Here is a 13612-nt window from a genome sequence, read left to right as displayed (position 1 = left end):
AATTTATGATAGATTTTAGAGTATGCCTTGTGATACTTAGACTCGGATTTTTAGCATTGGATGTATTGAAAATGTTTTTTTGTATGGGTGATTGGTAAAAAAGATTATTCAGTTGTTGTCTGGTCGCTTCTACTTCCATAACTATTTGTTCTTTTTTTGAATTTTCTTTTTCTTTCAATTCTATAACTTTATCGGCGGCCAGTTCTTGTGATAAATTAAATAGATTTTGAAAATACTCTTTGAATTTCACATATTCTTTTTTTAAAATCTTTGTAATCTCTTCTTTGTCTTTTGTAGTTTTTATTTTAATTATATTACGGTCAAAATGATCCCATCCCGGCCATGTTTTGAGATATTTTTTAAATACACTGATATATACATCCACTTCAAATGCGTGCAACTCTGTCGTTTCAATATGAAACTCTTTTTGTAATATTTCAATTAGTTTAGAATTCTTTAAGATGGTCATCTCTTTTGTGTTACTTGATGCAAGCTTTTTCAATAAGTCTATTATTGGGCCTTCTGTGAAAATTACAGTAGTAAAAAAAATAATCATTTTGTACTTAAGTGAATCCAATATATAAATATTGAGTTATATTTTATATTGAATTAATCCTACATAAACAGTAGATTCTCACTAATCTTAGGCACAATTATCGTCCATCACTAACTTGAAGCTTTGTAATGCTCAGTAATAAACAAGCTTCCTTTTCAACTAATCTTAAAAAATTACCATATTCGAATGTTAATTTTACATAAGGAAATCCTGTATTTTTTATTATGATTTTTCTAAATAATCCAGTACAATCTGGTTTTAGTTAGTGACAGATTACTGAGGTTCTACTGCAACAAAATAAAGGCAAAGCCATGATATTTAACATAAAAATATTGTAAACAATGTATATAAAGACATTTAAGTCCCTTATAGCAACTTAAATAATTCTAAATTATAGTTTGCTCGATGTATATATGGTCTGAAGTGGGAAGCTAATTAAATTCTTTGACTGCATTATAAATTAAATAATTTAATGTTTACCTGGCTCACAATAGTTATTGTTGGTTGCCATTCTTTTTTTCTTATTTAAATTATAATTATCTTAATACCATCCTCTTTGTCAGTATTTCCTGAAACATTAAATATTAGAATGCACAAATGTGTCGGCTTAACATTGAAGCACTAGATTTTTCAAATTTAAAAAAAAACTACCACCAAGTAGATGACAGGCATTAAATAAAAGTAATTACGTGTTTCGTCTGATGAGTTTACGTGTTGGAGGTCTAATTTTAGTCCTTTTACATTTTCAAGGAAAAGATGGTGAGGGAAAGTAGATTTGGCGAGGCAAATTATAAAGGGAAACTTCTCTTTGTGTGTGTTCCTTCCTCTGTTAATTAAAGGTAGGCAACGCATTGACAAATGCAGATGTTTATGGGCAGTAGTTACTTTACAATTTTTATTGAATTCAGGTAGATTTTAAATAATTTGCCACTTAATACTACTAAAAATGTTAATAATTTTAACGTATGTTTACTTTTTTACACAACTATAATAGAATCAGAGTAGCAAAAATAAAGGTGTTATTAACTTACACACTGTTTATTAGAAATTACTGTTATTTTGAAGCTTTAAAGCTTTATTACATAAATCATAATCATTTTGTTATTATTGTCAATCTATAGTTGTATTTGTATGCACAAACATAGATACTTACGTTTTTTATATATTTAAATTAATATTTTTCTACAAAGTAAAATAATAAAATTTATACTATAAATGAAAACAATGTTTTTATGAGAATATGATATGACATTGACACAAATAGACAATTTACTTTTTTTTTTTTTTTTAAGGAACCATAGACAACACTTACGTTGAGAAACCGATAATCCTATCAATGTGGTTTTTGTCAATCTCGTTTTAAATATATTTTTACGAATATCTACATATTAGTGAAAAAATTTCAAATATCAATCTCTTTTCAAATGGAGTACCGCAAAAAATATTATTTATAATACCCACTCGCCATAGTCGTTAGCCAGCTTTTTCTTATATAGAAAAAGAGCAAGAGCTAAAGGGTTATATAAAAATACTAAAGTAATTTATTTATTATTTTATTTAAAATTCAAAATAACATGCAGTTTTCTGGAATTGCTGTGTAGTTATATAAAATATTCCATTATAAACTTATTCTTAAACATTATAAAACGATTTAGAAAAAATTCAATCTGCAGTTAACCATACTTGTCATATTTTTATGTATATTAAATATTACCGTCAAATTTCACTACCAAAATATTCGTTTTGTCTTTCGATATAATACAAAATTATCTGAACTGGTGGATATATAGGTAACAGACTAAAAAATAAAAATTTTGACAAATTATACCTCACTGGCTCTTCAGCGCCACCCTCCTCTGTCAAAAAATGACATAAGATTCTCGTTTTGCTGTTACTATCTATCATTAACAATGTCTAAGTAGATGTAACATATTTTCTAACAAAATAAATCAAACAAGGATATTTGGCACGACCAGAGAGGCGTTGCAATCGCGGTTAGTTCTGACAGAAAACATGTAAAAACTACATGGGCATAGATAATGGGATGTAGAAAAAAAAATAACATGACTACAGTACAAAAAGGACAATGTGACACTTTTTGATTTTAACAGTAGCAAGCGAGCTGTAATAATTTAGTCTGACTTAGATCCACCAGGTCAGATATTATTAATCTATGACAACGGTAACCACATCTTTTACTGGGACAGATAAATTTGTCATTCTGTACAAGTATAAATTCTTTCTTTAGTCCATAAAAATCTATTTATATAGATTTTGCAACAAATTGTTACGATTTAACGGGCATGTGTGTTGCCAGTTCATATTTGCAAGTTCTCTAGCTGATATTGTTGTATTACAATTGACACATTGCCAGTCCGGTTCCACAATATGGTACATACTAAAGTGTTGATCGATAGCGCATTGTATGTCTTTACCTTTTAAATCCATTTTACATATATCGCATTCAAGTCTCAAATACTCCTTCTGATTACTAGTCTTATGAAGATCTATATTTAAATAACAAATCGGTGTTACCATTTCTTCTAATTGCAAATCGTAATTTTCACCATTTTCCGCAATCGATTCCGTCACATCTTTATACATATATCTAACATAACTATATTTACTTAAATGTTTTCTAAATTCAACTGGCAAGTTTATATAAGAAGGCATATCTTGAGTTAATATTTTTAAATCGTTATGTATAATTTTTAATATACTATGCCATGAAGAAGTTCCACGATTTGCATTACTTTGCATTACATTTAGAAGATCTTCAATAGACATGTTTATTTTGTTTTGATTTTTACATTTCATTTGCCATTTAGTTAAATGTTCAATCTTATTTGGTTGGATCGGAAGTTTTTTATTGACTAGAGTGTATTTTGATTTATGACGATTTTCATATTTAAATAATAACATTTCTGATTGTGACCATGCTAGTTTGGCTATTATGTTTATTCCCCCCCAGTGTAAAATCGCCTTTATTGGCAATACGAGGCAATTATCGTTTTGTGACTCTTCCCAATTGAAAATATAATTATTATGTTTCGGATGTCTTAATATTAGATTATTTAATTGGGCTTTCGTAGCGCACACTTCCATTACAATTTTCTCATCATCGGAACTTTTGTTTTCTAAATTTTTTTCGACTTTCTCTTTTTGTGGCATTTCACTTAGATAATAATTTGATGGCAATAATAATTTTACAATATCCAATTTACTTTGTAAATAATCTTTAATTGCTATATAGTTTATTTCTATGATATTTTTTATATCTTCCCTATTCTTTTGTGATTCCAAATTCATAACATCCTTTTCAAATTTATCCCATTCCGGCCAATCTTTGAGATACTTCTTTATGATGTTTGTGTATATCTCTATTTCTAATAGATTCACTTTACTGACGTCCACATCAAATTCCTTATTCAATATATTAACAATTTGTGCATTGGTCAATACTGTGTTTTGTTTCGTATCATTACCTATCAGTCTTTCAAATAGTTTTATTATTGGTCTGTCTGAAAAAAAGCATAGAATAATTAAAAAAAGAAACTGAAGTCTTCACAAGAAGTACATTTTATTTCTATGAATTTTCGTTATATATTGTCACGTCGTTGCCATGGTTACTATAGCAAAAAGTGTCGTGACAACGTTTCGTAAGAATTTTTCCGTCTAGCCCCCTTTCACAACGCGCGATAAGGAACTTCGTTCCAACAATCATATGATATTCTGGATTTAATAACAAGTGAAAGGTGATTCGAAATCACCAAAATAGCAAAGTGACCCCTGCCCATAGACATCAGAAAAATGTTAGAAGGTTGGAGATGAGTTGTCCACCTTAAATGGACAGAACAGATGATAAACTGAAACTTTATATTTCTCTGTCCCATGTATTCCTCATTACAAAAGGATAAGAAATAGACTAAATATGGACTCATCACACAAAACATAAATTGACTCCTTTACTTTTTAAAATAGGTCAAATACAAATACGCATATCAAAACAAAACGAAACATAACACTCTTTTCGTTGGCGCTTATGTTAAATTACAGACACCACCACAATTATTCTTAGTTATGTGCAGTATTTTTTTTTTTTAATTTTAACAAGTTTTACATACCAGGGTTTTCTACATATGTTTGAGATCCGTCAGATGAAACAAAAATAACATCGCACGAAGACTCGTCGTCGCCCATTTTTATTGAAATTAAATTGTAAAACCTCAATAGAACTTAAATTAATTATTTTCAAAATACGCTAGTACTGATTGTTGTTGTTTTAACTAAGTAAACAAAAAGAAATAAACAATAAAAAGCAACTTACATGCTTGAACACTTTTTTGGTATGTCTTGTGAAACATGACATTGACAAGTAGTGATGGTTAACTCGAGTACCTGACTCGAAACAACTCGAGTTAGGCGTAACTCGAATATCCACTCGAGTTAAATTCTCTCTAACTCGAGTTCGAAAAATGTTTTTGTCAATAACTGTTAGTTAATTGCCGGGAAAATATTTTTCTTTTTTTTTAAAAATCATTTGACATTTTTAATGGTGTGTCAGTTAGTGGCACACGAAGCAAAGATAAAAATACACAGTGGAAGTTAAGGAATTGTATATATAATAGGAACAAACATAATATTAAATAACATAAATTAGTTACACACATGACACGAAAATTATTTAAAGATAAGTGACATTCTCTGTCTAAATATTTTTCTCTAATATTTATTCAAACTTATGTCATACCATAAAAAGTCAAGTCAACTCAAGAGATTCCATCTCTTTAACAATTTTCTTTTGGGTAAATATATTATTTTATTATACTATTACCATTTCCTACCTACCAAATAAATTTGAAAGGTCTACTTGCATGATTACCATATTTAATTCGGAAAAAACGAAAATCGATTTGTTTCTTTCGATTCCGAAATTGAAATATTTATTTCAGGAAAAGTATCAACTCTCAAACGATTTCTCTTTTCCCTCAATCACTCTCTAACTCTCTAACCACTCTCCACCTACCAAATAAATTTGAAACGTCTACGTGCATGATTACCATATTTAATTCGGAAAAAAAGGAAAATCGATTTGTAACTTTCGATTCTCGACTTATTACAGAAAAAGTAAAAACTCTCAAACGGTATTTCTTTTCTCTCAATGTCTCTCAAACTACTCTCTAACGATTTGTTTTAAAAACAAAAGTTATAATGTTTATGGTATGGGCATAATCTTGTGAGAAATTCTTCTCATTTATTAAAAACAAAAATATGATGGATATCGATTTTATTTATTTTCGAAACATTATTTATAGACTATTAATTTAAAAATAAAAAACAAAACGATTCAATCATTATAATTATGGCCGCGTCTCTGAGACTTTCTGCCGCGGCGGGAATTTTTTGTGTCGTCCATTTTATAGTTTCTGTAACTACTTGTCGACCTGGGTCTGGACCTTGATCTTGAGTAAGATCTATAGAAGATAAAAATGATTAATGTAAGATGATTGTGATATTTTATTTGCTTATTTATCAGGAACTTTAGGAGCTTAGTTCTAGGTAAATTCTTGTCACAGAAAAATACAACTTGTCACATTTCAGATACCATTCTTATACCAATGTAGGATTATCACTTTCATTTTTATCATCAGCTCACTATATTATACGTTCCTTTAGGGACTAGGAGCCTATCCTAAGTTAGGGGTGACTAGGGTTGACTTCACATATATCTTTGAATTTCTTTTCAGACATGTAATAACGATGTTTTCCTTCACAGTAAGAACGTTCATTTGCCTGCTTCTAGTTTAAGGTAACGAAAGAACAATCACATGTGATAAGGAGAACTCTGATTATAAATGTGGAAGGGCTTGAGAGTATGGCCAAGGAAGATGATTGCGTGAAATTTGACATTTTTATGAAGGGAATGACGACTGAAATGTCGGAAGATAGATCGATACGGAGGACGAAAACCTAATTCGTAGGCTCCACATAGAGTGGGATAAAGACAGGGAGATCAAGAATTAATTAAAGTTGATATAAAAGTTTTAACAGGTGTAAACTCCTGCATGTGCTGGCTCGCTCCGTGTATTACCACGACCACACAGCAGACAGAGTTCAAATGGATGTCATTCCGCATTTCGTCTGATCAGTAGGTATTATTTCCCTTCCCTCCTTTTTCATATAAGTAAAGGATGGAAAACGAAAGTGGATTTGGCAGAGGAGGGAAGGCATAGAAGGAGAAATATCTTTTTTCTGTGCGTGTCTTCTTCTGTTTTTTAAAGATAGGCAACACATCTGCAATTGCAGTTGTCCATGGACAGCGGTCGGTTCGTTATTTCGGCGAATTCAGGTGGGTTTTAATATAAAATAAATTGCAACCTGGAGCGAGATCTTGAAAGCCGTGGTCTGTAGTCCCCGTATTCATCTTCATCACATCCGTCGTAATAACACTTGAAGATTAATCTTCTGTACTGGTACATCACGTACACAATACTTAGAAGTGCCACAATCTGAGGAATCAAAAATATGAAAATATTAATAACTAGAGGTCGCTTGCGACGAATTAAAATAAAACTTATTCAATAGCCTATGATGTTCTTACAGATTGTTTTCTACATCTTTTTCGTTCAATACAAAGCCAAAAATAAGTTATTAGAATAACATTATTATTTCACCAAAAGCACGGAGCCTACACTAAGTTAGGTGTGACTAGGCCATAGTCAACCACGCGGGCCCAGTCCGGGTTGACTTAACACATATCTTTGAATTTCTTCGCAAATATGTGCAGCATCACGATGTTTTCCTTCACCGTAAGAACGTCGGATAAATGTACATATGTAAATCGAAAAACACATTGGTATATGGCGGGATCGAACCCAGGTCCTGCAGATTACAAGTCAATAGATTAACCCCTGGGCTTCCGACACTGCTTATTATTTACACGCCTCAAAATTTCTAAATCAGTTCAGTCGTTTTGATTTAAAGAACATACCTATTTAAAAAAACTTAAATACCAACGCGCCTAACATAACTCTTATGAGGCAGACGGTTAAAAATATCAAGACTAGTCCTTGATATTGTCGCCTGCGACTCTGTCCGCGCGGAAACAAAAAAAACTTAATAAGTAGCCTATGTGTGGCAAATTTCATTATGATCCGTTGAACCGGTCTGAAGATACCTTCAAAAAACATCCATTCATGCATACAAAAATTCGTATTTATAATAATAATAACATTTTAAGTACCTACTTAATCCACTGTAGCTGAAATTAAGAAATATATATTTTTTTATATAGACAAAGTCGCGGTCAACATAAAGTTAAAACTGTAAGACCCATTAGATTTCACAATCAAATACGTTATACCCCAAATTATTTTCAATTAGTGAGACCAAAGTTAAATGAAACAATAATAATCAAACTAAAACGCTTTTAAATAACCATAATGGCGATATCAAAGTTAACTGTGTATCAACAATACTTTCTACGTCGTATTGTCAGTCGATTAAAAAGCAGTCCGTTATTAAAATACGATTAATTCTATAGTTAATGTATTCATTGAAAAAATAACATTTCAAAATGAAAATTACTTCTGTGGCATTTTTCTAAATATATTACGAAAACATTTCTTAAAGGTAAGGAAACTACATATTATTTCAATTTGACATTTGTAACATAAGTTTTTCTTCCATAGTGATAAATATCACTTAAATATACGCGGGAAAATTACCCTATGTCGGTAAAGCAAAAATTTATTAAAAAAAATAAAGAAACTAAACATTCAGCCATCAATAGCTCCAGTTTAAACTGCGTAAATAAGCGTAAGTATCGATAAAGGATATGTCAATGAAATCGAAAAAAAAAATCTAGAAAAAAATGTGGTCTAGACCATAAAACCTAGACCTAGACCATAGATTATCATAAAAATGGTGAGTGTCAACATACCTGTTACCTGTTAAATTACGACCCCTCAAAAAAAACCTTCAAAACAGTGTAAAAGAGATTTCCTAAAGTTTAAAATTAATTTTATGAAAATTCGACATGATTCGCTGTTGTAAATTACTATTATTACCATTTTATCAATAAATGCGATTGTCAGATGGACAGAAAGAAGAAGAAGAAGGTTACCACAATATTGAGCTGGCGAACTTTAACGAACTCGTATATAGAGTCGACTAGGTCGTCCATAGCGCCGGCCTACGCTGTCTATACTAAATTCAGCAAGGAGACCACCTTACACGGCCTCAAGCATACTGTCACACCGAATTTACACCCTTTAGAAAGGTTTGTCCAAAACAATTATCTTTTTTATTCTATTCACATAATTTTACAATAAATTTTTGACGTCTTCCTAATGTTTATTATTTTTCTTTTCTAATGAGTATTATTTGCAGCCAGTAAGTAACGTTTTTGTATGATTGGTAAATACTTTTTTGTTTTATATTCACTCTATAGTACGTAGCTAGTAACGTAAAATGGTTTTTGGTTTATGTTTTTTTTAATACTTAAGTCAGCCTGGAAAAACACGCAATTCAGACCCATTACCGACCACTGCAGTGCGTCGTGATCTAATGTAGCCTACATGCTTTGCCTGTTTTGACTAATTTTGAATTACTATTTTTAGTCATTCAATTATTTTTAATAATGAGGTTATTTTGCTTCCAATCTTTCTACAGTTAAATCAATTTCAGGGTACTCTGGTTCGTACTAACGCTGAGCGCATTCGCCGGCGCGGTCTATTGCGGTTTAAACCAGTTTTCGCGATATAGTTCGGAGCCCGTCGTTGTCTCACTGCAACGGGACTACCGCGACTGGTGGTCCACTTTCCCCGCTATCACTGTCTGCTTCCAGGAGCGAGTGAACTCGGACCTCGCGCGAATCGAGATAGAGAGGTAAAGAGTAACAATTGATTCGGTATGCCTGGTCAGCCAGGTAGAGTACTTGTTCTTTGCGTATCGAATCAAATAGTTTTGATAGCCCGATTATATGTGTACTTACTATAAAATGTAATTCATAATTCATCATAATATTCAAGTTTACTGTTAGGTTGATGTCACAAGATCGGCACAGCGCCGACATATCGGCGCTTTGTCATTCGTTACAAAACGATCGCGGCGAAAAATATGCTACCGACTTTGTCAATTATGCTTTGCAATGCAATGAAGTTTTTTTTTCATGCCTTTTATATTGTCCCAGTCTTCTTTTTCCAATATCTTACTAATACTATGAATATTTAGATGGATGAATGTTTGTTTGAAGGTATCTTCAAAATGACACAACAGATCTCGATAAAATTTGGCATATGCACATTGGCTACTTATTATGTTTTAATTCCGCGCGGACGTAATCGCTGGCAAAAGTTGGTTAAATTATATTTGCAGAATTTGGAACGTAACTGAAAATTCCGATACTGAACTCTTCCAATACTATTATGGTTTTATCGAGCAAGTGGCAGATGTTTCATTCAGAACTAATTTACAAAACTTCTGGAAATATCAAAGTGATGATACCGTGAGGGATGTGGATTTGTTGAAATTGGCGCGCGCTGTGTATCCGAACGTATCACTGGATGTCAACGTGTCACAGATTAACAAAAAGGTAAAACAGCTGCCGCCATTTTTAATATTAATTAAATAATTTAATATTAAAAACTAGCTTTTACACGCGACTCCGTCCGCGCGGAATAAAAAAAATGCACACAAGATAAAAAAAAGTTCCTATGTCCGTTTCCTGGTTCTAAGCTACCTGCCCACCAATTTTCAGTCAAATCGATTCAGCCGTTCTTGAGTTATAAATAGTGTAACTAACACGACTTTCTTTTATATATATAGATAGATACTGTTAGATACTGTCTTAAAACACGTGTTTTAACCCTTTAACCGAAGCTGGTTGATATTGACATCAACGTGGTTATATGTTTCACCATAAATAAATAAATATGTATCACCACAATCCTTTCAGTATTACTTCATTATTAATTGGTAAAGATCGCATTTTGCAAGCTTATGCATAATAGTCTTTCAATAACTATGATTGGTCAAAAATCTACGCCTGGTGATAGAGTCGCGGTATAAAAGGATTTACGTATTTTTAAGCTAAAATATATTTGAAAAACTTTCTAAGTTTTTTATAGTAAGGCCCTAAATTTATTGATCTGTTTTGTAACTACAGTCAGAAGCTCGTTAGTTTTTTTTGTCTCACGTATCGTGTCTAGTTCTATCGCTTAGTAAAACGAGTAAGATAAGAAAAGAAGATTATATTTATCAGTAGGTCATCATCATCAGCTCAGTATACGTCCCCACCGAGGGGCTCAGAGCCTTCCCGATTTAGGGGCGACTGGCCCTAGTCAACCATGCTGGCCCAGTGCGGGTTGGTTGACTTCACACATATCTTTGAATTTCTTCTCAAATATATGCAGATTGCATCACGATGTTTTCCTTCACCGTATGAACGTCAGATAATTGTATATATGTAAATCTAAAATCGAAAAACACATTGGTATATGTCGGGATTCGAACCCAGGACCTCAGATTGCAAGTCAAGTGCTTAACCGTAGCCACCGACGCTCATCAGTAGGTCTAAACAATTATTTCCAGCTCTATTGGACACCGGTCATGACTGAAGAAGGTATTTGTCACACGCTCAACTCTTTGTACGCGGAATATCAGTTTTTACGACAAGAAGATGAATGGAAAGAACAAGAATTGCTAAAATGTCACTATCATAGCGGCCAGTGTTATCTCATAATAAAAACTGGGACAAATGTGGCAAGAGTAAGTTATATTGTTATAATCTTTTGCCAAATAAATGTATGCATTCAAACTTTGAGTCTCCATTTGTGTTACATCAACTTTGCTATCTCTGTCTTTTAAAAAATCCGACATAACAATGTTATGATACATTACTGCGGTCGCCTGTGACTTTGTCAGCGCTGGGTTAAAAAAGGACGCTTTAATATTCCCTCCACAATCAGCTACCTTCCCGCCAAAGACCAGTCAAAATTGGTCCAGTCCTTCCGGAGATTATCTTGAATAAATATGACCTTGCGAACAGACAAAAATTTTAAAAATTACTTTTGGAACGAAGTTCCTTATCGCGCGTTGTGAAAGGGGGCTAGACGGAAAAAATTCTTACGAAAAGTTGTCACGACACTTTTTGCTATAGTAAGTATGGTAACGACGAATGAGCGCTACTTCACCATGGCAACAACGTGACAATATATAACGAAAATTCATAGAAATAAAATGTACTTCTTGTGAAGACTTAAGTTTTTTATTCATAGAATAAACATTGGTTCCTTCACCAATTAATAGAAAGGAACTTCGTTCCATCCGGGTGTCCCTTGACACCTCTCAAATTTTTTTTCTTCAGCAACGCAAATACATCATGGGTACGAAATACGAGATTCTTCTAGCTAGTCTACTTTCGACTATCTGTCGCCTGCGACACCGTCCGAGCGGAATTCAAAAAACTTAATAAGTAGCATATGTGTTCTTCCAGACTATGTTTTACATCTGTGCCAAATTTCATCGAGATCCGTTGAGCCGTTCCGGAGATACCTTTAAACAAACATCCATCCATCTTTATTTTTTAATGTATAATGAAACATAACTAGAAATTATAATTGTTTTTGAATTCACAGTACTTCGTGCATTCGCCGTTTGATATAGCTTCAGCTATATCTAATCCGACAGGTGAAGTGATGCCGAACGAGGAATTACGCATCGATTACAAAGTAAAAAACATCTTCAGATACTTTTCAGATAATAACTTCATATAAAATAACAACTTCTAACAGTGGTAGATCCCGCAACAACATTTTTGTTGGGTGCACGACCTCGCTCAGTGAAATACCACGACCACACAGAAGACAGGCGTCAAGTGAAAGCAATTTTGAGTACAGTCTGATGATTGTGCGTGCCTAATTTTAGTCCTGTTACACTACCCACCAATTTCTTATAAGGAAATTATGGGAAGGGGAAGTGAATTTAGCGGAGGAGGGATCGCATAGAAGGTAAAAATATCCTTTTTCTGTGCGTGTCTTCTTCTGTTCTTTAAAGGTAGGCAACACATCTGCAATTGCAGTTGCCCATGGGCAGCGTTTGCATCGCTATTACGATGAATTCAAGTGGTTTGCTTGTTTGCCTCTTTAAAATCATCTCCCTGGCTTAATCTGACTCACGTGGGGTCGGCACACAAGGTTTTATAAATCTTAAAGTTTTGGTTTAATTTTTTACGATCGGCCACTTGCCTGTCGCCAATATTTTCCACCTTGAAATATAAAAAAATCTTATGAAATAATCATAAGTTTAATGTGCTCAACAATTAATATAAATTTGATTTAATTTAGTTTTTATTTAATTGTATCTTAATCGTGGAGTGCAACGGAAAATCTTTTAATAACTTTGTGAAACTAGGTCTCTACCAAAAACACAACTCGCGCCTGTAACCCAGAGGGGTAGGCAGAAATCACGGAGCTCCATTTGGTGTGGCCAAATGAACCTCCGCAATACATTTCGTCATTTCGAGAGACGGAACGTAACATGTGGCGAGCCGCGTCGCCGTCCTTTTCTTCCGGGAATTCATACATATGTGCGGGTTACACCACGATTTTTTCCTTTACCGTACGAACGTCGGATAAATGAACATATATAAATCGAAAAACACATTGGTACATGGCGGGATTCGAATCCACGACCTGCATTGCAAGTCAAGTGCTTAACCCTTGAGCCACCGACGCTCAAGTAGTAGGTCTCTACCAAAGTAGCATTTAAAAAAATATATCAAACAAACTACTATGTTGTCAGGTCGTGGAAATTCAGGCTGCATCACGCGTGAAGACACTGACTCCGGAACAGAGACGATGTCGGTATCCTGATGAATGGCTTAGCAGCTCTATTAAGGTATACAGAATTATATAAAACAAGAAATCATAGATTACCGACCGATAGTGTGGCATCTCTCTTATGTAGAAACATAAGTTTGCGTCACTAACTGTTGGTTTCTGAGACCTAAAACATATTGTTTTTTCTGTTTTATCAAAGTTCAAAATTTAAACA

General features: G+C 33.2%; 2 protein-coding genes across 2 annotated transcripts; both read right to left on the bottom strand.

Annotated features, from left to right (window-relative positions):
- Positions 1-2255: 2255 nt before the first annotated feature.
- On the bottom strand, positions 2256-4822 carry LOC106713414. Its single transcript, XM_014506220.2, has 2 exons — positions 4681-4822; positions 2256-4077 (listed from the first exon to the last, which is right to left on the bottom strand). Exons 1-2 carry the CDS (start codon positions 4754-4756, stop codon positions 2816-2818), a joined length of 1338 nt encoding a protein of 445 aa, XP_014361706.2. The 5' UTR covers positions 4757-4822; the 3' UTR covers positions 2256-2815.
- Positions 4823-5903: 1081 nt separating this feature from the next.
- On the bottom strand, positions 5904-8886 carry LOC106713402. The gene is made up of 3 exons (XM_014506205.2): positions 8682-8886; positions 6935-7065; positions 5904-6030 (listed from the first exon to the last, which is right to left on the bottom strand). The coding sequence occupies exons 1-3, from the start codon at positions 8739-8741 to the stop codon at positions 5904-5906; spliced, it is 318 nt and encodes a 105-aa protein (XP_014361691.2). The 5' UTR covers positions 8742-8886.
- Between the last annotated feature and the right edge of the window lie 4726 nt (positions 8887-13612).

The sequence above is a fragment of the Papilio machaon genome, chromosome 28 (assembly GCF_912999745.1).
Source record: "Papilio machaon chromosome 28, ilPapMach1.1, whole genome shotgun sequence".
NCBI classification, from domain to species: Eukaryota; Metazoa; Arthropoda; class Insecta; order Lepidoptera; family Papilionidae; genus Papilio; species Papilio machaon.
The sequence above is the reverse complement of the archived record's forward strand: the minus strand, read 5'-3'. Positions and strand labels throughout refer to the sequence as shown.